The 22,081-nt window shown below is 56.6% G+C and overlaps 7 protein-coding genes across 7 annotated transcripts; 4 read left to right on the top strand and 3 right to left on the bottom strand.

Annotated features, from left to right (window-relative positions):
* Nucleotides 1–102: 102 nt before the first annotated feature.
* On the top strand, nt 103–3,930 carry C8A04DRAFT_27647 (uncharacterized protein; the record flags this gene model as incomplete). Its single annotated transcript, XM_062780357.1, has 4 exons — nt 103–465; nt 552–1,242; nt 1,312–3,311; nt 3,394–3,930. The coding sequence occupies 4 exons, from the start codon at nt 103–105 to the stop codon at nt 3,928–3,930; spliced, it is 3,591 nt and encodes a 1,196-aa protein (XP_062638079.1).
* Nucleotides 3,931–5,571: 1,641 nt separating this feature from the next.
* Nucleotides 5,572–9,131, top strand: C8A04DRAFT_11285 (small glutamine-rich tetratricopeptide repeat-containing protein 2; the record flags this gene model as incomplete). Its single annotated transcript, XM_062776906.1, has 2 exons — nt 5,572–6,733; nt 6,790–9,131. The coding sequence occupies 2 exons, from the start codon at nt 5,572–5,574 to the stop codon at nt 9,129–9,131; spliced, it is 3,504 nt and encodes a 1,167-aa protein (XP_062638078.1).
* Nucleotides 9,132–9,703: 572 nt separating this feature from the next.
* C8A04DRAFT_36468 (sterol-4-alpha-carboxylate 3-dehydrogenase) lies at nt 9,704–10,962 on the bottom strand (the record flags this gene model as incomplete). Its single annotated transcript, XM_062783537.1, has 2 exons — nt 9,704–10,342; nt 10,480–10,962. The coding sequence occupies 2 exons, from the start codon at nt 10,960–10,962 to the stop codon at nt 9,704–9,706; spliced, it is 1,122 nt and encodes a 373-aa protein (XP_062638077.1).
* A 729-nt stretch (nt 10,963–11,691) lies between these two features.
* C8A04DRAFT_27644 (uncharacterized protein) lies at nt 11,692–13,119 on the top strand (the record flags this gene model as incomplete). Its single annotated transcript, XM_062780356.1, has 1 exon — nt 11,692–13,119. The coding sequence occupies one exon, from the start codon at nt 11,692–11,694 to the stop codon at nt 13,117–13,119; it is 1,428 nt and encodes a 475-aa protein (XP_062638076.1).
* A 711-nt stretch (nt 13,120–13,830) lies between these two features.
* On the bottom strand, nt 13,831–15,035 carry C8A04DRAFT_27643 (uncharacterized protein; the record flags this gene model as incomplete). Its single annotated transcript, XM_062780355.1, has 3 exons — nt 13,831–13,905; nt 14,047–14,349; nt 14,451–15,035. 3 exons carry the CDS (start codon nt 15,033–15,035, stop codon nt 13,831–13,833), a joined length of 963 nt encoding a protein of 320 aa, XP_062638075.1.
* Nucleotides 15,036–16,145: 1,110 nt separating this feature from the next.
* Nucleotides 16,146–19,939, top strand: C8A04DRAFT_27642 (P-loop containing nucleoside triphosphate hydrolase protein; the record flags this gene model as incomplete). Its single annotated transcript, XM_062780354.1, has 4 exons — nt 16,146–16,234; nt 16,304–16,337; nt 16,404–16,691; nt 16,751–19,939. The coding sequence occupies 4 exons, from the start codon at nt 16,146–16,148 to the stop codon at nt 19,937–19,939; spliced, it is 3,600 nt and encodes a 1,199-aa protein (XP_062638074.1).
* A 440-nt stretch (nt 19,940–20,379) lies between these two features.
* On the bottom strand, nt 20,380–20,805 carry C8A04DRAFT_27641 (uncharacterized protein; the record flags this gene model as incomplete). The annotated part of the gene is made up of 1 exon (XM_062780353.1): nt 20,380–20,805. The coding sequence occupies one exon, from the start codon at nt 20,803–20,805 to the stop codon at nt 20,380–20,382; it is 426 nt and encodes a 141-aa protein (XP_062638073.1).
* Nucleotides 20,806–22,081: the final 1,276 nt, after the last annotated feature.

The following is a 22,081-nucleotide window of genomic DNA, read 5'->3' as shown; positions in this document are numbered from 1 at the left end:
CCCTGTGCAACAGCCGCATCCTTCCCACTCCCAAAGGCAAAGAAGCCCACATGGTGGGCGCGAACAAACTAAAGTGGGTGGATTGAAGGACCTCAGTCTACGATGGCCGGATACGATTATGGCGGTCCGGGTAGTGGCGGTGATTGGGGCCATGCTCTTGCGCCTGGCACTGAGATTCCATTCCGGACCGATCAAGACCCGACAACCCTTACCCCGGGTCCGCCCCGGCACAATGGCGGACCTGGCGGGAACCAGGGCGCCCGGCCACCCGGGTCGCCCTCGTTGAGCGCCGAGAATACCGATACCGAATCGAGGCGGAGCGGAGAACGGAATAGGTCACGGGCTCGAGGATCAAGGTCCGCCAGCGGCCAAGTGCGCACATGTAAGAAATGCGGCGAGCCACTGACGGGGCAGTTCGTGCGAGCGCTGGATGGGACGTTCCATTTGGACTGCTTCAAATGCAGGGTGAGTTTGGCCCAAAGACCGGGACGGGACGAGTCTTGTCTAGAGGGCGCCTGTTGATTCTAAATGTTTGTTCGTTTGTCTTTTAGGACTGTGGTCAGATTGTCGCCTCCAAGTTCTTCCCCGCCGACGACAATAACGGCCTGGGGCAATACCCTCTGTGCGAGACCGACTACTTCCGCCGACTCGGGTTACTATGCCACCAATGCGGCGGAGCACTGCGGGGGTCCTACATCACAGCCCTTGAGCGCAAATACCACGTCGACCACTTCACCTGCTCCCTATGCCCCACCGTATTTGGCGCCCAGGACAGCTACTACGAGCACGACGGCCAAGTGTACTGCCACTATCACTACTCCACCCAGTTCGCACAACGCTGCAATGGCTGCCAGGCCTCCATTCTTAAGCAGTTCGTCGAGATCTTCCGGAACGGCCAGAACCAGCACTGGCATCCAGAGTGTTACATGATCCATAAGTTCTGGAATGTCCGCCTCAACCCACCACAGGAGGTGATCAGTCCCACTCAGGACGACCGAGAGGGCCGTGAGCTGATCCGGGAAGAGGAGGAACGGATGGAGGAGAAGGTTTTCCGGATATGGAGCGTCTTGTCGACGTTTGAAGAGTCATCCGCAGCTTGTATTTCCGACATGCTCTTGCATGTCAGCAATGGCGCGTACATTGACGGTGTCATGGTTGCTAAGAGGTTTATCTTCCACGTCGACATCCTCTTTCGCTCGGCCGACAGGCTGGATTCCGCGATGACGGGGCTCAACATCGACAGTACGTGCTGTGCTTCTTTTTACACCGGGGCTTGAAGTTGTGATCGCTAACTTGTTTCAAATCACGTAGGTCTTGCGTATGGTCGAGAAGCCAAACTTCTCTGCAAGAAGATTGTTGCCTTTTTTTCCTTGCTCTCCAAGACCCAGGACGGGGGCGCGCGGAAACCCGGTGTCACTCAAGATTTGTTGACTCTCGTTACCGGCCTCGCACACTACCTGAAGCTCCTCATCCGGATTTGCCTCCAAGGGGCGCTCCGGATAGAAAAGGAACGCAAGAATGCCGATGGCCTATACCGCTTCCTCGACGATCTCAACGACCTCGAGACGCTCAAAACGGACGACAACTCGACCACGACGCTGCAACTAACAACAGGCATGTCGAGGCTCTCCGCCCATGACTCGGACCAATGTGCTGCGTGCCGAAAGCCCATCGAAGACGAGTGCGCCAAGATAGACGATAACCGGTGGCACCTTGCGTGCATCGGCTGCACTCGATGCGGCAAGGATCTGGGGCGAAACCTCCAAGAGGCACGGCTGAGCCCATATGATGCAAAGATCTTTTGCAGCTCCTGCGAGCCGAGCTCTCCCACCACTGCGCCGCCATTTGAACACGTCACCAAACTACAGCAATATGTCTTTCTGCTCCAGGTGGCCCTGGCTCGACTCCTGGAGATTCTCCGCGTCAACGGCTCGATTCCGTCCTACGCCGAAAACTCGAATGGAGAGGGCGCAGAAGGTCAGGGTTCATACGGTGGTAACCAGTACCCAAGACACCACCGAGAGTCGTCCTACGAGAGCGCTCTCAATGATGTCAAGAGGCTGAAGAGCACCCGCCTGGACAAGCACCTGTCATCGAGCTTTAGGAAAGCTCGCACCTCCCGGATCCTGGATGGGCCCGAGAGCAGCAGCGTACGGCCGGGGTCAGCCGGAGGCGGCGCTGGGGACGGCGGCTTTAACAAGGGCTTCCAGATCGTCGAGGAACGGGGCCCGATCGATGAAGAGGACATCATGTTGCCCAACCAGGATGCGATCACGCTCGACGACATTCCCAAGATTATCGCTGCCGAGCAGGCGAGAGAGCAGCGATACCCCCCACCACGACAGGAGCTTTTGCGTTCCCCCGCTACCGATCCCCAGTTCGGGGCTAACGAACCCGCCGGAGGTAATAATGTCCATCAACGCAGCCTCTCAGACGGGAAAGGGGCTGGGACTCGCGGGCTGGGTGAACCACCTGCGCTACGCGGCCGGCGGTACTTCTCTGAGCTTTCTGGGCTGGAGTACTTTATTGTGAGGCATCTTGCTGTTCTCACGATGCACCCCATGGTGGAGTCTGAATTCACGCTGGAGGAGCTTCTCGGGTTCATCGAGAGCAAGAAGCCCGCGACATTCTGGAAGAACATCGGCAAGGCGTTCAAGAACGACGGCCGAAAGAACGTGAAGAAGAAGGGCGTTTTTGGCGTTCCCCTGGAGGTTATCATCGAGCGAGATGGGGCAGAGTCCACGGACGGTGTCGGGCCTGGCACGCTGCGAATTCCCGCTGTCGTGGACGATATTATCTCGTCCATGAAGCAGATGGATCTCTCTGTCGAGGGTGTGTTCCGCAAGAACGGAAACATCAAGAAGCTCAACGAGATGGTAGAAAAGCTTGACAAGGAAGAAGAAGTCGACTTCAGCTCCGCCCATGTCATCCAGGTCGCTGCCCTCTTGAAGCGCTACCTGCGTGACCTACCAGATCCGCTGATGACCCACAAACTCTACCGTCTCTGGCTGGCGGCCGCAAAGATACAAGACGAGCAGAAGATGAGGTACTGTCTTCATCTGACGTGTTGCCTGCTGCCGAAGCCGAATCGGGATTGCCTAGAAATCCTATTCTGCTTCGTCAAATGGGTCGGATCATTTCATCAGGTCGATGACGAGTCCGGGTCCAAGATGGACGTCAAGAACTTGGCGACCGTCATTGCCCCCAATGTTCTCTTTGATAGGAACAAAACGCTGGGGCTTGATAGCGATCCAATGTTTGCGATCGAAGCGGTTGAGATGTTGATCGCGAACATTGGGGAACTGTGTTTGGTAAGTTTGCTCTCTTTCGCTCTGAGTCTCGCTCTTTTTTCTTCTATACCTATGAATCAGGACTAATCCATTTTTCCGTTAGGTCCCCGATGAACTCGTCGACCTTCTCAACGACCAAGGCCTATTCAATGCCACCGGTGACCTAACCACCAAGGAAATCCTCAAGAAATTCTCCGACCGGACCGCCACAGGCCTCGGGCCCCGACAATACGCCGAAGTCACCGAGATCGTCGGCCGCCACGAGATCCCCAGCCGACCGCCGCCCAGACGAATCGAAACCGACCCATCTCAATGGCAACAGGAAAGCAGCGTCCGACCCATCCAAGACCCGTCAGTAAGCTACGGTGGACCTTCCCACACCGGCACGCCACCACCAAACCGTGGGGGGCCCTACGACGCCCCGCCATCTCAGCAGTCTCCTTACGGGCAATTTGACCGCCAGGCAGCAGCGACCCCCGACAATGCCGGTGCCGGTCGTGGCCAGCCACAAGGACCGCAATCCCAATCTCAGCAGCAGCAACAGCAGCAACAGCAGCAACAGCAGCAACAGCAGCGGGGAGACTGGCGGAATTCGGGATGGGGCAGGCAGAACAGTGGACTGACAACCGGCACTGTCTAGAGGATTGGTGGCGCTAGCGGTCGTGGTTCTGCCGCTGGTCCGTCGAGGCGGACTGGCCAGTGATGGATGTTTCGAATTGAAGGCTCGAAGGGGACAGCTCCAAAGGGCTGCTTGCTTCTTTCTCTGCTTCTTTTCTCCCTTGGTATCAAGAAGAGGAGCGGGATCCGGTTTGGGTTTTGGTTTGACTCGGCTCGGCTTGGCTTGGCTTGGTCTCGGTGGTGGTGTAGACGGAGTTTTTCTTCCCCCTGCTATATCTTTGCCCTGGTCCCTTTCTTCTACTCTTTTCCCCCCGGATTTTTTTTTTTTTTGCACGCACTCTTCACCGGTTGCAAGTACACAAATGAAGCAAGCATGGCTGCTCGGCGTTTTTTTCCCAACTTTTGTTTTCAACCCTCTTCATCTTCTTTTCACTCCAACTGCCTTCGTTTTCCTCTGCTTCTCCCCCCCTCATTCCTTCCTAAGGCTCACTTGACGTACTTGCACGAGCGATATCCTTCTCTTTTTTCCCCGTCCCGACCTAAGTCATGAGGAGTCAAAAAAGAAAAAGAGAGAGAGTGGAGAGAAAGAGACCGTTTTCCATACCCCCCCTTGGTTTTGTTGTTGTCTTAGTCTTCCGCCATGATTTGGTTGTCTTGTTTGTTTGAGCCCGGGATGAGTGGGGGGATCGGGGGTTAACAGACAAAACGCACAACATTCATTCGTGTTTGTGGTGGGTGCTATATTCATGAGTGCGAGCAGTCGTGTGACTAAATGGGGGTCTGTTTAGTTCCACAGCAGCTATATTTGGGGTTTGTTGTTGTTTTGGGGGTTGGCCCGGGGCCCAGGAACAAAGTGGTGGGTGGTGTTTTAGTCCTGCCTGCCTGTCTGATACGGGGTTTGTTAGGGTAAAGAATGGCTGGTGGTAGACCGAGATGGGCTGGGCTCGAAGCTCTTGTGGGATTTAGTTGTATTGTGGGAGGGGGGTGATTGGAACGGAACGGGGATTATGGGGGTATGGGGATTGGCATTTGGGATTTGGGATTTGGGTTCAAAGGACCTATCTGTGTATGGCTGGATGCGAAGGCTGGGATTGGGATGGATGGACGCATGGATGGGTGCATGGAGGGAAGGAAAGGGGGAATGGAATGGGGTAGGGAAGAAGTTTAGAGGATGAGGGTTTTTTCAGCCTGGCCAGATCGGCCTAGCTTTAGTTCCTCCTCCCCCCTCCTCCCCATTGGAGGGAGATGTTTGGAGTAGTTGTGTTGTTCAAGAATTTGAAGCCATGCATTGGCGGTGTGATGTATTCCTGTTATTTTCCCGGTTCTTTGTTCTGTTCTCACTGTTGTTGGGATGAAAAAGAGATGGCATACCGTTATGGTGGATCGGGATGAGGTTACTTAGCTCCTTAGCTACTCCGTACTATGGCTCGCGCACCAAATGAGGCTGTGTATAGCATAGCCTCCCATGCTGCATGAGGCACCTTACGAGGCCGCCAATCGGCGATCTATTTGGCCGTGCCTTGTTAGGATCGACGCGTCGAAGACATCCCTAAATACCTCTACGTCAAATAGAGAATGAAGCCCTGGACCATTGAACTCAGGAACATGGAGCAGAGCATAGCACGCCAGGCTCATTGAAGATCAATGCCAATGCATCAGCGCCATGACGGATGTTGCAGGACTAGTTGTTGGCGTCGCTGCTCTGTGGCAGACCGCTGTCACGATTTATGAGCTGGTCGATTCTTCGCGGCAGTATGGCATGGACTACGAGATTCTCAATGTCAAGTTCGAGGTTGAGCGTGTCCGGCTGGTCTGCTGGGGCGACGCCGTTGGGCTAAAGAGCCTAGTAGTGTCACGCGACTCGAACCAGCCTCCACAGAGCTCGGGTGCCGGAGACACTCAGGCATCGAACGAAGGTCCGAATCCAAGGCCAGATCCACGTCTCAACCGTGAGGATATACGCACCGCCGTGATCCGTCTCCTCAGCTGCATTCAGCACGCATTCGAAGACACAAGCCGCCTCCAGGATCGATACGGATTGCAGCCCTACAGTAGTACCGATGCCGCGATCGTCTTGCAATCCGAAGAGACGAATCTTCCGCCGTCGCAGACACAGCGCATCCTCCATGGCGTCTTCAAGCGTGCCTACGAAAACCTGCGCAAGGTGGCGCGGGACCGGCAACGTGATACACCGCTCACGCGAAGGACGGTATGGGCAGTGCGCGACCGCAAAAAGTTCATGGTGCTTGTCGCCGAACTGCGCGGCTTCAACGATAGCCTCGAGAGCCTCTTTCCCGACGCCCAAGCGCGGGCGGCCGAGGCCATGAGGAGCGACATCGACGCCGCCGTGGGGATACGCGAATTGGCCCTCCTGCAGCAGGCGACGGCCGGTGAGCATGAGGCACTGTCTGAGCGCGTGAGCATACGGCTCGACGAACTGGGCGTGTCGCTGTCGGCCAGGACCGAGCTGCTGTCTGTGTCGGGAGCTCGGAGCGATACGGATAGCGAAGCCACGGTCGAGAACGTTGGAAATGCACAAGAGGAAGCACAAGAGGAAGCAGACGAGGAAATCAGACGAGATGATCGAGAGGGGGGCCAGCAGACAGGACCTAAAATGACCGAGTTGGAGAAGCGGCTGGGTGAGCTAGAGCTGTTTGTCTCCAAGAAGAACTCAGGTGCGCTGACCACGAGAATCTTCGGGCCCTATTCCGGCCTTGCCCACGTCTCGGCTATTGTCTACTGGGACGGCGAAAAGCATGATAGGGATCCGCCTGTGTGGGTGGAGAGCGAAAAGGGATTTGTAGGCGTGTCGCACGCGGCTTTTGGTAATACGACCCCCCCATCGGCAGGGTTATAATGGTTGACTGACGCCCGATTTCAGAACTGTACAAGAGGAAAAAGTACATGATGAAGCACCGCCGGGACAAGTATGAGTCACCCGACTCAGAGGACTACGTACTACTTGATCCCGAGAGCCACGTCAAGCTAGAGAATGTCAATCCCGGGACTGTTACGGTGGAAGGTTTCGGACTCGAATGCTGGGACTTTGAGGAAACAAAACCAAGGGAGCAGACTATCTTTGTCAACCGTTCAAAGCTCCCGGTTTTACGTGCTTGCAGACTGTTGCGCCGGCTGAACGAGATCCAAACAAAGTCAGGCAAGTTCGGATGGAGCCCAACGACGGAGGAGTTAAATCTCAAGGAGTTTGTTGGCACTCTCGGCATCGTCTACTACGACCAGAACGCCGCGAAAGACCCAAAACGCTGGATTGGGAATCTCTTCGACCTCATGAACCGCACCGACATCTTTGCCGACTTTCTGACGGAATCCACTGTTGGCTTGCAATGGGCGAGCCCTGCGAGCGACCACTGCATCGGCATTTGGGACTTCCTCCGGCAGATCATCCTGAGCTGGGAGCTGGCGGTGAGGTTAAAGCACTACGAGAGCGGCCACTTGGGATTTACTCCGCGAATTCTTGCCAGCCTTATCGTATCCGATCTGTGGCTCAAACACGTGAAGATCGTCCTCGCCGACCAAAAGATCGAGACGGAAGGCCTGGAAAGACCAGAGACGGCCGAGGAAAAAGCGAAAGCTGAAGAGTTTAAAGAGAATGGCAACGACTCCATGAAGCACGGTGAATACCAGAAGGCCGTCGATTTGTACACGGAAGCCATGAAGATCGACCTCGGTAACGCCGTGTACAGATGCAACCGGTCAGCAGCGCTTATCGGGATAGACAACTTCGAAGCGGCCGAGGAGGACGCCTACGTCGCGACCCAACTTGACCCCAAATACGCCAAGGCGTGGTCCCGCATGGGTATGGCCATTCTCAAGCAGGGACAGGGAAAGCGGGCAAAGAAGGCATACGAGAGGGCATTGAGGGTAGCCGGCAAGGATGGGAGCCCAGCCATGCGCAAAGGACTCGCGGATGCCGAGGCACGAATCAAGGAAGCGGTTAAGGCCATCAACGAGGAACCTGACGATGAGAAGGCGCATAACCTGCGATCCGCCTTTCTCGACGAAGACTGGGAGATCATGGGCAAGACACTGGAGCTGCACTCGCTCGTACACGAGCAGCAGGTTGAGGGCCTCCTCCACTTCGCGGAGCGCATCAAGTGGCCCTACATCAACGAGGTCCGCGACTATGCCGAAGATGCGTACAGCGCCCTCCGTAGTGGCAGTACCCTTAACATCCACCTGCATGACTGGCTCTTTGGGATCACTCTCCCAGGAAAATGGTTCGCCTTCAAGATCATGACAGCGCTGATCCTCTGCACTCCGAGCCTCAGGGACAAGGTCGGCATTGCCCATTACTACGACTGCGGCCTGTCACTGCCCACGCGCTCATACTGGCGGGTCAGAACGGTGTTGGGCCGTGTGCTGGGTTGTCTGCCCGGTGTGATCTCCCTCTGCGGCTGGATCGGACCCTGCCCGCGTGTCGACTTCGAACCTTCCCTCGAGGTACCCACCAAACCTCGCCACATCCGCATCAAAACCCGTCGCGTCGCTCCCATCGAGCACCACTCCGACTCGGCCGACGGCATCATCCATCTTGGCGGCCACCACAATCCCTACTACTCGGCTACCCGGATCCAGCCCAACGAGGAAATCGATCCCTACCTTGCTGACATGAAGGACTCGTCCAAATGGATCATCCCGGAGCCGCCGGTGCGCGACATCAGCACTTGCTCCATCGAATCGATCAAACTCACCAAACTTCCCCTCCGTACCGACATCGCCCAGAAGGCCGCCTCCTCCTCTTCTCCGGACAACGACTCTTCAGATTTGTTGGATATCGAAAACGAGACCGAATACCGTGCCAGCATTGTCTTCCGCCGCGACGACAACACACCCGACCCCATCACCTACAAGCTTTACACCAACCCCATCTTTGTCATCCCGCCTGCTTGTCACCCCGGGCCCAAGGGCGACGGCTCCCATGAGGTCCACATGCGTGAGCTGAGATACTACCGGAATATCTGGTCTATCGAGCGGCTGAAGGAGCATACACCGGAGGCCGATCTCGACGAGAATGAGGGTGAGGCACCGGTGATGGTGATCAATGCAACAGGGAAGGGGGCCGAGGCGTTGGCGAGGGCGTGGTGTTCTGAGCGCGGCCGCAATGCGGTGATCAGAAAGGAGGGAGGGCCGTGTTTTGTCTGTGCCGTCAGGGCAGCCGGGCTGGGCGGGCTGGGTACGGGGGTATTGATCTGGACTGGATAACATTAGGTAGGCTGTTCGCTTTTGTGTGTGTTTCTTGTTTTCTTGTCCTGTCCGTTTGATCTTGCTTTGTATATGATGTTGTCTCTTGGTAGGGTTTGCAACTTTGGCGGGACGGCGAGTATCAGACAATGATTAAACCAATTTACCTAGGCCAGTCAATCCATCGCTCAAATATGAAGTTATGAGTTTAACAAACTAAGTTGGTGTGATATGGCATGGGCATTGAATAACAAAGTATTATGCTGTGTGAGTCGTACAAACTGACAAACTAAATTTTAAATATCTAACCAACGCCTCGGCTTGCCATTAATATATTAGACAGCAAAAGGTACGATAAACCGCTTATACATGCCTCATGGGGAGGGTCATTTCTTCCATGATCTCCCGCCTTTTTTCTTACACGGTCGGTCAACGCTCAATAAATCCCCCAAAAAGGTCGCATACATCATAATTAACGCAAGAAAAATCTCCCTTCCAGCGCAACGCCCCATCGATTATCCACCCGTTCCTCCATCCATCCATCCATCCAAAGACCACCAAGACCATACCATACTTTCGTTCCAGTTTCAAAACTACTGCTTCTTATCAACACCCGCTTCCTGCTCCAGCGTCCACTTGACCGACTTCTTGATACCCTCATCCAGGGTGACCAGCGGCTTGTAGCCCAACCGCCGCTTAGCCTTGGAAATGTCATAGTAGCGCGTCATGCAGCTGTACACGATGCGCTGGCGGTTGAACGTGGGCGGCTTGTTGATGGCCCAGAAGAACCACTCGCTAAAGTACCCCAGGACTAGACCCACGCTACGCGGGAGCACGCGCACATGCTCGGTGCCGTGCGGAGAACCCGCGGCGGCCCAGATGGCGCGGGCAAAGTCCCAGAAGTAGATGGGGCTGTCGTTGGTGATGAAGAAGGCCTCGCCGTCGATTTTTTCGTTGTCGAGTGGGATGGTCTTGGCGGCGGCGGTGAGGACCAGAGCGCGCGCTGCGAGGAGGTGGCCGTGCGCGACGTTCTCGACGTAGGTAAAGTCGAAGAGGTTGTTGTTGTCACCGACTTGGATGTTAGTGCGTCCTTGGCGGTAGACGCCGATCATGTGGTGGAGGACCATGGTGTCGCCCTCGCCCATGATGCCGGACGGCCGGATGGCGCAGGTCAGGAGCTTGGGGGATTCGGCTGCGCGGTTCGCTTCGAGAACAAGTACTTCGGCAGCGGCCTGGGTGGAAAGCAAAAGTCAGTTTTTGTTTTCTCCTCTTACTCTCTCTCTTTTTTTCTTTTTTTCTTTTTTTTCCTCTTATTCTCCACCAGTTGGACGAAAGTAGGGGGGCATCCTGTCCGCCACACCGTACATACCTTGGTCTCGGAGTAGTACTCGCTCTGGGCCTCGCCACGGATCATGGGCCACCGCTCATCGGCATTGATCAGGTCGCTGCGGTTGTCGCTGATGACACTGGCCGAGCTCGTGTACACGAGGGCCGTGACGCCCGTCTGCTGGCACGCCTTGATCACGGCCGCGGTGCCGTCGACGTTGACCTTCTTGAACAGGGCGTCCGAAACGTGAGCGCCCTGGGCGGGGGGCGACGCGGTGTGGACGACCACATCGGGCTTGACCTGCGAGAAGATGGTCTCGAGCTTGGCGGCGTCGGTGATGTCGGCATCGAAGTAGACCACGCCGTCGGAATCGGGCCGCCGGTTGCGCGTACACCGCAGGTCGATGACCGATACGGACGAGCAGCTGTAGTCGCGCAGCAGCACACGCACGACGTGATGGCCGAGGAAACCGCAGCCGCCGATGACCATCACGGCGCCGAGCGCCGGCTTCTGGTCGGAACCCATGGAGGCGATTGTGAAGGGTTGTAGGTAAACGGGGAGATTCGGAGATCTAGTGGGTCGTTTCGGGGGAGTTGGTCGTCAATTAATGGTCAATTGGTGGTCAATTTATGATGGGAGCAAGACGACAGACACCTCGCAGTACGGATACAGAAATACGGAAGTAAGGTGAGAATCAAGACGGAATGTTCAAAGTGGTCCGTTCCCGTCTCCTTTCCAGTTGTCGGCTCACATTTAGGCGGAGTTCCTGGGCAGAAGAACAGGTGGTCCGCGCCTGATTGGTGGTGACGCACAGGCCCATGGTCCCTGTCCCTGCAGCTGAGGATGCAGGGCTCCATTTTCCTGCATGGATCCTGTCGCTCCACTCCAAGCGTAACTCTTGAACCTCACAACACTTCCAGGTTCGACTGAGCGTGAGGTTTGACAGGTGATCAATATCAACTGGCTGCCAAAACACACACCAGTTACGGAATAGGTCGGCTCTACATTTGCGTCATCCAATATGGGCTTGGTTTCGGTCTTCAGATTTCCGAATTTTATTTTCTTCAATTTTTCATAATCCTTCTTCCTTACCCATTGAGTCACTTTCACTTCTTGATTCCAGAACAGGCATCTTCCTTTCTTGTCAGGCGGTTGCCTGCTCTCACTTCTTTTATATATACATCATTAACCTTGTTTTATTCGACTTTGCATTCAACACGTTGCTGAACTCCCGCGTTTTTGTTAGATGACGAGATGAGCCAACCCGTGGTTCAGGTTCTTGTCCACGTCGCAGCTCCCGCTCGCGCTTCAGATGATGCCAAGTACCGGGCACTAGCGGCTGCGTACTTCGACTTTGAGCCGGCGACACAGCCGTCGAGATATCTCAGCAGTTTTTCGGACTCACAAGGAGTTGGACAAGGCGTAGAACAGGGCCTCGAAGAGCCACCACAGACACAAGATGGCCCAGGATGGAACGCAAGCCAGAGCCTCGGGGTCATCCCATCACCGATGTTGTCGTTCAGGAGCGTGGTAGACAACGGCGGGTCCTTCCGGAAGCAACAGGCTTCGGGAAGGCACCAGACGCCGTCGCAGCCGTCGTTTGTGCCTCCGCCCAGTGTGATCGAAGACTCAATGCCCGACAACGATTACATGTTAACCGGGTTTTGTACACCGACGAGGCTCCTGGAACACTACACCAACACGCTGGACAGTTCGCAAGACTCGCCGGGAAGCTCACGCCAGGGGATTCCTACATTTAGTCAGCTCCGTCCACAAAATTCCGACTCATCGCCTCCCCCCGTTCAGGGAATCAAAAGCCGGGATCAAGCTCGATATGATCAACCAGAAACGGTGATCTCACAGTCACCCTCGGAGGGCGCTGCACGTCGTATGACACCAACACCGACATCCTCAGCACTGGACATTATTTACGAGACCCGAATCGCCTCGTCATACCCCAGCCAGCCATCATTATCACCCTCCCGAGCAGAATCCGAACCACCACTACCCAAACGCCAACGAACCTCTCTCAATCTCCGACAACCCGGGCCCGGTAAGCCGCTCGCTAGAAGCGCCAGCGACTTCGGCCCCCGTTCACACACTGTCGCCAAAACAACCCCGAGCACTACAACCACCACCACCCATACCAACAGCAAAAACAACAACACCCATCAACCCCTTACCTTCCCCGAACCTACCACCCCCCTCGAAATCCTCTCCCCCCCACCCCTTACCAGCCTCTCTCCCCTCCACTCAGCCGACCTCATCACCCCCCTCCTCGCCAAGCTCGCCCACGACCTCAACCTCCCCAAACGCTACCAACCCACTCTCCAAACCCGCCCCTTACGCCCCTTCGAGCGCGGCCACTGGCACATCGACTGTCGCACCTGGGACACCTCTCTGAAACGGTCCGCGTGGGGGTTTTTGACTGAGTATGTCGGCAACAAGGGTGCTGCGGGCTGGGGCACGTCCTGTCGCAGGGAGGCTGGGGGGATGGATTGGGTGAGGGTGTATTGTTTTGGGGCGGTGGTTGGGCATATGTATTTGGTGGTGTATTTGATGAGTAAGAGGATGGTGTTGGAGACGGGGGTGGAGTGGATTGGGGGGGATGGCAAGGCGGTGGTGGTTATGGGGCCGAAGGAAACGGGGGGGAGGAGTGGGAGTGGGAGTGGGAGTGGGTGATTGTGGAATTTGAACGGGAGGATGTGAAGGCGGGATGTGAGGGTCTTGAGGCTGAGGGTGTCCTGATACTCGCTCTTATTTATTGTTTCCTAATTTACGGATATTGGTTACTTGGATCGTGGCCTGGGATTATTGGCCGACGGTTTAGTTTATGATTAGCATGGATGATGAACCTCACGGAACATTACGAGCATACAGCGTTAACGAAACACAGAGGAAACAGCCGCAGGATAACGAGCTAGAATATGGGCCCCATCACTTATGAATCATACCTTTTTTTGCCCCCAATACGTCGCGTTACCTGCGGATCAGGAAAGACCCATATTTCTATGTATACATAGTAGTGAGGGGCGATCAATGCTTCAATCACAAGTACAGTACGTACACATAACTTCCGCCAAAAACGACGGTAATGTAACTCAGCAACTCAGCAACGGGACATCAGGTCGGTAAACAAACAATCATCAGCGTATAAAACGTCTAGACAGCCCGAGCCATCCCGAGACTCGAGAGAACGGGATCTTCTAGCAAACGCAACATACCCTCCTCCGCCTCCACCGTCCGTCATAACAAACCAACCACAAACGAGCGCAGTCATAATGTACAGATAAAGCTCGGGAATCTCCCGCAATGAGCCGTCAAACCCCCGACGCGGCCCCGAGGCCGCGGATCATAAAAAAAAGCCAGGGGGACTCTGAAGAATCTTCTTCTTTACGTCTGTTCCTTGACAGCGGCCATCTCCTTCAGGTACCTGGCCTTGTCGGTGTCTGCAATTGATTGGAAGCGCTAGATAAGGGAGTGAAAACGAACACGTTAGAAAACTAGGCGTATACATCAAATCATAATCTTCCTAGATGACCGGGGATTGGTGTCCCTCTTCGCCCGGAAAGGGGCGGAGAAGGGAGGGGGGCGATGGGCATGACATACCTGGCGCTCTTCGGGCCCGAGCTTCTTCCACTCCCCGGCAATGGTCTTGATTCTTTCTCTAGAGCTGAGGTTGGCTAGTTCGGGACTGAAGAAACGAGTCTTGGAGTAGGACACGTAGAGAGTCAAGGAACGCTTGGGGAAGCGAGGATCGGAGATCGGATAGCTGGAAACTGAGTGCTTCTTCTTGAGCAGTTTGCGCGCCAAGTTGGCCTTGTGTATGCGCTCCGGCGAGTAGCTGTCGACCCAGTTCCGGTGCGCGACCGAACTGGCAACCTTGTTCTCCTCGGCCTGGGCAGTTAAGGGCTGTTTGTCTCGTGTCAGCCGGTGGCCCTCGGGTTAAGAAAAAACCGGAGATACATGTATGTATTTGTCTCCCTCTCTGTCAACGCGCGCCCGAGTCTTACCTCCAATGCTGCTTCCGACAAGCCCTTGAAGTCCGATGCGGCCTGCTTCGCTATGCCTCCAAGTAGGAACTTCTCGCCGCCTCCCACGGTATGGTCCTTGGCACTATCCCTGACGCGCTGGGTCAGGTACACCGTCCATGCGCTAGTGGGCAGCTTGGTAGGTTCCTCCTTGAGTAAAGCAACCTCCCTCAACTTGCGGATCCTGAGTTGAACCTTCTCCTCCTCCGTCATGTCCTTCTTGAGCTTCCTCGCGGGCTTCTTGGCCGCCTTCTTCTTCGTCGCCTTCTTCTTCGTCGCCCTCTTCTTCGGGGCGGCCTTGGCCTTGGCCGTGACCTTCTTGGTGGTCTTGCTGGCGGTCGTTTTCTTGGCCGTCGTCTTCTTCGCGGCAGGTTTCTTCGCCTTGGTCGTCGATGTCTTGGTGGTCTTAGCGGCGGCGTAGTTTCTGGTGAAGACGGCCGCGATGCGGATACCGCTCGGGATCACGGGAGTCGCCCGCAGAGCCTGTTGTGCCGTGAACCGGCCGACGGTGCGGATCGCAAGACGCCCGCCGACCCGGCCGGTCGCTTGGCCAATTGCGGACAGCATGACGAAATGGAGCTGTTGGTGTGATTTGTTTTTGGCGGGGGTGGCTGCGATCCACGCGAGAGCGATGTGAGGGGGGGCGGTTTGAGAAGAGAAAAAAAATCAATCCGAGTTGATGTTTGTTATGCCCACCGTATCGCAGCCAAGGTGTGCGCTGCGGAGAAGGAAGATTGGGGCGACCGAGGCGGAGAGGTGGAGGTGGTGTGAAGTGTGGGATCAATCCGGCAAATTTATGCGTTCTGCTCGTGTGGTTGCAGCAGGACGGGAGCTCACCTTCCCTGCTCGAGACCTCCTACTAACTAACTAGCCCGCTGTGTGCTCAAACGGAGCTCCAACTCGGGCTTCGTGCCTATTTAATCTGTCCCCACTCACCCATACACACCGAGCTCCAGGTGAGCAGCTGCCCAGTTCGAGAGCAACAGGATTGCCATCTGCCGCCCAGGTGCAACGCATGTTCCCGCTACTTGGAACGTTCACTGCCCCGCCCTTCGTAGACCCCTCTCACCCATGCGATATTCACGATCCAATTCAACGCGTCGCTCAAACGTTAACGGCGCGCGCAAAATTAAACGCAGATGCGGGGAGAAGCTTCCCTTGGTGAATACACTAGTATGTACAGAAAATAAAGCCAAGAATTGACAGCCAATTGAATAAGATTCCTGTCTGCGACAGACATAATGCCGCCGCACTTTCCTGGTAGCTGAGGTTGTTGTCACCATCTCGTTGATCCTTGCAAGATGTTCCAGGGAAGTTCAGAAACTTGAGACACAGTGTCATGTTATTAGCACTGTATATAAATACTGTATCTGCCTCGTCCATCTGTCACTGCAGCTGCTCCACCTTTTTTGTACTCCTTTCGATCTCTTCAACTTTGCTGGTAGACCAAACCCTTGTCGACACCTGATCTTCAACATCAAACCCATCGGCCCAGACGCATCGCCTAGCAGCATGCGGGACCCCCGTCTTGTGCGCTAACTACTGTCGGCCGCTTCCAAAAAGTACTTCTCACCACCAAGTGACGTCCCGCTGAGCCACCGTCACTGCAAAAAAGAAGAAAAAAACCAGATATGGCTCGGCCCAGAGACTCACGCTCACCATCTCCCGCAGGAAGCCATGCCGCGCGACGCCGGAAAGATGATGACCGGCGCGACCGTGACCGTGATCGCGACCGCGACCACCGTCGACGCTCCCGCAGCCCGGATGTAGGTAGCCCCGTCCCTTATCGCCCTAACTCTTACACGCAGTTGCCTAACCATCCCCTTACCTCGCAGCGCCGATACCGCGACCGAGAGCGTGACCGTGGACGTGATGCACGGGACCGAGACCGTGACCGCGACCGCGACTCATACCGCTGGAGGGACCGTTCCCTAGACCGCCGAGACGATGACTACTACCGAGGCGGCTCGCGCCGTGATGGAGGGGGCCCGAATCGAGACCGACGTCGGTCACGCGACCGCGGACCAGAGCGGCCGCGCTCGCCAGATCGCCGCGGCCCGCGGGGCGGAGATGGAAATCGGGACTATCGTGCCCGGCGGGATGATTCTCGAGACCGGAGGGACCGCCGTGACGGCTCGGCCGATTCCGCTGCGCGACGCAGCGATGCCGGACGCCCTCGGCCTCTTAAAGTCGATGGGCCGGCGGCTAAGGATAATGAGGTGCGTGACCATCGTGTAGTGAGAGGTCAATCGTGTCATATCATTGCTAATCCGTCGATCCAGGGGCTGCAGCCAGCTAAGTCTACACCGACCCAGACACAGACAGAGGTAGATAAAAAGGCTGAGCGCTTGCGAAAGCTGCAGGCGATGAAGGAGAAACATGCGCAGAAGGAAGCCAAGGAAGCGGCCGTTACAGCAGGGAGCACCCGGATGCTTCTGGCTGAGATGGACCAGAAGGCCAGCGGGGCGTCACCAGGGTCGAATAGTCCCGCTGCCGCCTCTGCGAGTCCCGCTCCGGCGTCGCCTGCGACCCCAACACCCTATGCCGGCAAGTTTGACCCGAAAGCGATTGCGAAGAGTTCCAAGGGAGCCCGAGCCCAGTCTCCCGCACGTCTCGGTGAGGTGAAGCTAGCCAGCCTGGGAGCCAAGCCAGTGCTAGGTGGCGGTGGTGTCAAGCCACCGGGCACAAAGGCTGCCGGGTTGCTCCCGGCAAATAGGGCGGTTAGTGCGTTTGGGTTCGGCAAATCTGCTGACAGCCAGAAATCGTCGGCGAAACGCAAGGTCGACATGGACGACGAAGAGATCATCAAGCGCAAGCTCGTCAAACTTCCCGACTTTGTGCCCGAGAATGCCGATAGCACGCCGGATGCGGAAGGTGAAGGAGACGAGGACGCCGAAGACGACCTGGATGTCCTCATGGCCCAGAACGAGGAGGACATGGCGGCAGCCCACAGGGTTCTCCAGGAGAGGCGAGACGAGCGCATTCAAAAGGAGGAGATGGCCATGGACGTTGACGTTGATACGGAAGCGGCGCCCAACGGTGGCGCTGTTGCGGCGAACGAGACACCACAGGCCACAGTGATGGAAGTGGATGACGATGTTGACCCGTTGGATGCGTTCATGGCCGACCTCGAACAGGTCGGTCCCGTGGCTGGGTTTGGCTCGCGGCCGGCTGTACAAGGGGGCAAAGGCGCGAAGAAGGCGTTTGAGCCGGAGGCTTACTTTAGTGACGACGACTACGGCTACGAAGCGGAGGATGCCGATCCATCGGCCATCCTCGCGATCGCAAGCAAGAAGAAGAAGAAAGACATCCCGACTATCGACTACAGCAAGCTCGAGCTCAACACCATTCGCAAGAACTTCTGGGTGGAGCCCCAGGAGCTCAGCCAGATGACGGACGAAGAAGCGGCCGAGTTGCGCTTGGAGTTGGACGGGATCAAGGTGTCGGGTAAGAACGTGCCGAAGCCGGTCCAGAAATGGTCCCAGTGTGGTCTGACGCGACCCATTCTTGATGTCATCGACACCCTCGGGTATGAGAAGCCGACGTCGATTCAGATGCAGGCGCTGCCGGTCATCATGTCGGGCCGGGATGTCATTGGTGTCGCGAAGACGGGCTCGGGCAAGACGATGGCGTTTGTGCTGCCCATGCTTCGCCACATCAAGGACCAGGACCCCGTGACGGGCGACGACGGCGCCATTGCCTTGATCATGACGCCCACCCGCGAGCTGTGCACACAGATCTACTCGGACCTCCTCCCCTTTGCCAAGGCGCTCAAGCTCCGCGCGATCGCGGCGTATGGCGGAAACGCCATCAAGGACCAGATTGCCGAGCTGAAGCGCGGGGCCGAGATCATTGTGGCCACGCCGGGCCGTCTGATTGACCTCCTTGCGGCCAACTCAGGCCGCGTCACCAACTTGAAGCGGGCTACGTACCTCGTGCTCGACGAGGCCGACCGTATGTTTGACATGGGGTTCGAGCCGCAGGTGATGAAGATCTTCAACAACGTCCGGCCGGACCGGCAGACCATCTTGTTCTCGGCGACCATGCCGCGGATCATCGACGCGCTCACCAAAAAGGTGCTCCGCGAGCCGGTGGAGATCACCGTCGGCGGCCGCAGCGTAGTAGCAGCCGAGATCACGCAGGTGGTCGAGATCCTAGATGAGAGCAAGAAGTTTGTGCGCTTGCTCGAGTTGCTAGGCGAGCTGTACGCCGACGACGACGACGTCCGGGCGCTGATCTTTGTCGAGCGCCAGGAGAAGGCGGACGACCTCCTGCGCGAGGTGCTCCGGCGCGGGTACGGCTGCATGTCGATCCACGGCGGCAAGGACCAGGAAGACCGTAACTCGACCATCTCCGACTTCAAGAAGGGAGTGTGCCCCATCATGATCGCCACGTCGGTCGCCGCGCGCGGGCTCGACGTCAAGCAGCTCAAGCTGGTCGTCAACTACGACGCGCCAAACCATCTGGAAGACTACGTCCACCGCGCCGGGCGCACGGGTCGCGCGGGCAACACCGGCACAGCCGTCACGTTCGTCACGGAGGAGCAAGAGAACTGCGCGCCCGGAATTGCCAAGGCACTGGAGCAGAGCGGACAGCCGGTGCCGGAGCAGCTAAACGAGATGCGCAAGGCGTGGAAGGAAAAAGTCAAAGCCGGCAAAGCCAAAGACGCCAGCGGGTTCGGCGGTAAAGGGCTGGAGCGGCTCGACAAGGAGCGCGAGGCGGCGCGTATCCGCGAGCGCAAGACGCACAAAGCCGAGGGCGAGGAGGAAGACTACAAGGAAGAGGAGACGGCCGAGGAGGCGGCCAAGAAGGACAAGGCCAAGTCAGCCATCGAAGCCGCGGCGTCGGCCATCGTCTCACGCGAGTCGGCTAAGGCAGCGGCTGCCGCCGCCGCTGACGGTAATAACGGCAGTGGTAGTGCCAATGCCGGCGATGTCAAGCCCTCTCCCAGCGGCGGTGCTGCAGCCGGCGAGGGCGGCAGCAGCAGCACCACCACTGCCGGCGCCGCCTCAGCTGTCACAACAAGCGGCAAAGCCGGCGGCGGCGGCGGTGCCCTGGACAAAGCCGCGTCCGCCATCAGCGAGATCAACGCGCGTCTGGCACGCGCCGGCCATCTCCGCCCGGGGCAGCCAATCGACAACAAAGGCCCCGACGCGGGCGCCTTCCACGCGACGTTGGAGATCAACGATTTCCCGCAAAAGGCGCGCTGGGCCGTCACGAACCGGACGAACGTGGCCAAGATTCTGGAAGCGACGGGCACGTCGATCACGACAAAGGGGAATTACTACGCGCCTGGAAAGGAACCGCCGTCTGGGGCGGATCCGAAGCTGTATATCCTCATTGAGGGTGATACGGAGCTGGTGGTGGGGAAAGCGCTGTCGGAGTTGACAAGGTTGTTGAGGGAGGGCACGATTGCGGCGGCGGATGCGGAAAGTCGGGCGCCGGCGAGTGGGCGGTATACTATTACGTGAGGGGGATGTATGCATTTGTTGTGTTTCTGTAGCAATTACGGGCTTGCTACTTAGGGTTGGGGTTGTCGATAGGAATGGAGTTTAAATGCCTGCTCTAAGTTAGGGGTTATAGCAAGGGTGAATGAAGATTGCAACTGAGGTCACTTTATGCTGGTTTTTATATGTGTGTCTGTGTTATTGCATGGTGATGATGTATTCGTTCATTCGCTTGATATCCGCCGTAGCAGATGAGACCTATTGCCTTTCCATAACGCCCACTTGTGTTCATAGCCTCCAACGGTCGTTCAATCCAGCCAGAAGAAGAAAAATAAAAGAACCCAAACCCTCATCCCTCATTCCTCATTCCCCTTCCACTACCGAACCCCCTCTCCCATCTCCTCAAGAGCCCACCCCTTGCCTAACTACCCAAACCCTCTCAACTCAGGTAGACTAGCAGACACTCAAGAATGCGCCAAAACATTCCTACTCCGATCCACCTCCCTCTGCCTCGCCTCACTCCGACTCGCCTCCCTCAACGCCGCAGCATCCGTCATAGCCCGTCTCTGATCCAACTGCCCCTGCAACTTCCCGCTACCTTTGTTGGTGTTGGCTCGGAGTAATCGTTCCTCGGCCGCTGCTGCGGCGCGTGCGCGGGCGTCACTGTTGGGATCTCCTCCCGCTCCTCCTGCTCCGGCCCCGGGGGTTGTGGGTGATATGGGGGAGGAGGATGAACTGCCGAGGGTGCGGGGTGGACCGCCGACTCGTCGAGGTTTGTTGTTGTTGACGGATGCTGGGACGGAGACGGATGTGGGACGGGCGGGGGTGGTGCCGAGGGTGCGGCCGGGTTGGGAGAAGGGGTCGCTTTCGCTGCTGCAGAGGTTGCCCATTTTGGTGGTTTTTTATTGTATTTTCTTGGGGGGTTTTGTTTGGATATGTTTGAGGCGGGTTGAAGTTGAGGGAGTGTGAATTCGGGTGGATGAGCGACCGAGTAAGAGTATGTCCGGGGTCGGGGTGAGATGTGGTTTTGTAATGAGAGATGAGTTGCCAGTTTGCGATATTTAGGTGGTGTTTCTTTGAAAGTCGGAATTTCTGGGCGGAAAGTGAGGTTGGAGGTGAGTACGAATCTGTAGCCGTGTTCATGTGAGTTGCTGGGCCCCACTCATGCAACAGTGCGCAGGAGGAGCTGGCTGTGTTTGGCTTGTCCCTCTCTTGGCTCAGGCATTCACTAGTTCCTCAGGAAACTCTGGTCGTGGTTCCGCAAACGAGCAAAGCGATTTCCCGAGAGATACGTCAATGCTTTATGTTTTATCTCATCTCTTTTCGGAATGGATTTCAATAGAAACCAGTACTCAGTACGTCAATCCTAAACTCACGTTAGCGCTATGACCTGTGACCTGGCAACCTACATAGTAGCAGAGGGAACTGCGCAGAGCTCATTTCGACGGCGATTCAAATCATTATCTTTCTTTCAACTACAACCCACCCAATGGTTTAGCAACGAGACTCCCGTTAGACTTCTGCTCACAAACCCAACGACAACACAGAGTTGTCAACTGATAACTACATATGTACGAGGCAGTAAGCTTGGCATGTGCTAGTCATGGAAGTTCTGTGCCGTGCCCCGCCGTGCCGTTGTGTGTCACCCCCACATTCAGGGTTGTTGGTCGTAGCCCCACTCCCCACCACCCGCCAGGGAGAGCTTCGGCCGCACAGGGAGGATACGGGATTGCGGCATCGCGGGATTTCACTCTCTGGTGGTTTTCTTTTGTGAATTTTGCATATTTTCTTCTCAATGTAACTTGTGCTATTACAGCTTCCCTAGGCGTGGGGGACAGCATCGAGACACAGAAAAGCTGCCTGCAGAAGCTGCGCAGAAAGCTGCAAGGCACGAGAACAAGCGGGGCCGAGGGCCACTCCCTGAAGAGTCCCGCCTGCCTTCCCACGCGCCCGCTGAACGTGGGCCGTCAAGGTTCTCACGCGATTGCAAAATAATCTCGACCTTGCCCTGGGTTCTCGGCCACGGCCCCACATCCGCCCTCGCCGTTCCGTTCTCCTCGGTGTCGGCCTCGAGACACGCAGAGCCGCCAACTGCAACATCTTTTTTCACCTGGTCTCCGGCGCTCGCTAGTTTTCCGTCGCCGACGCCGTGATCGACAGCTTCAG

Source organism: Dichotomopilus funicola (genome assembly GCF_033296635.1).
Source record: "Dichotomopilus funicola strain CBS 141.50 unplaced genomic scaffold C8A04scaffold_22, whole genome shotgun sequence".
Classification (NCBI taxonomy): domain Eukaryota; kingdom Fungi; phylum Ascomycota; class Sordariomycetes; order Sordariales; family Chaetomiaceae; genus Dichotomopilus; species Dichotomopilus funicola.
Note: the sequence above shows the minus strand (reverse complement) of the source record. Positions and strands in the feature narration are given on the sequence as shown.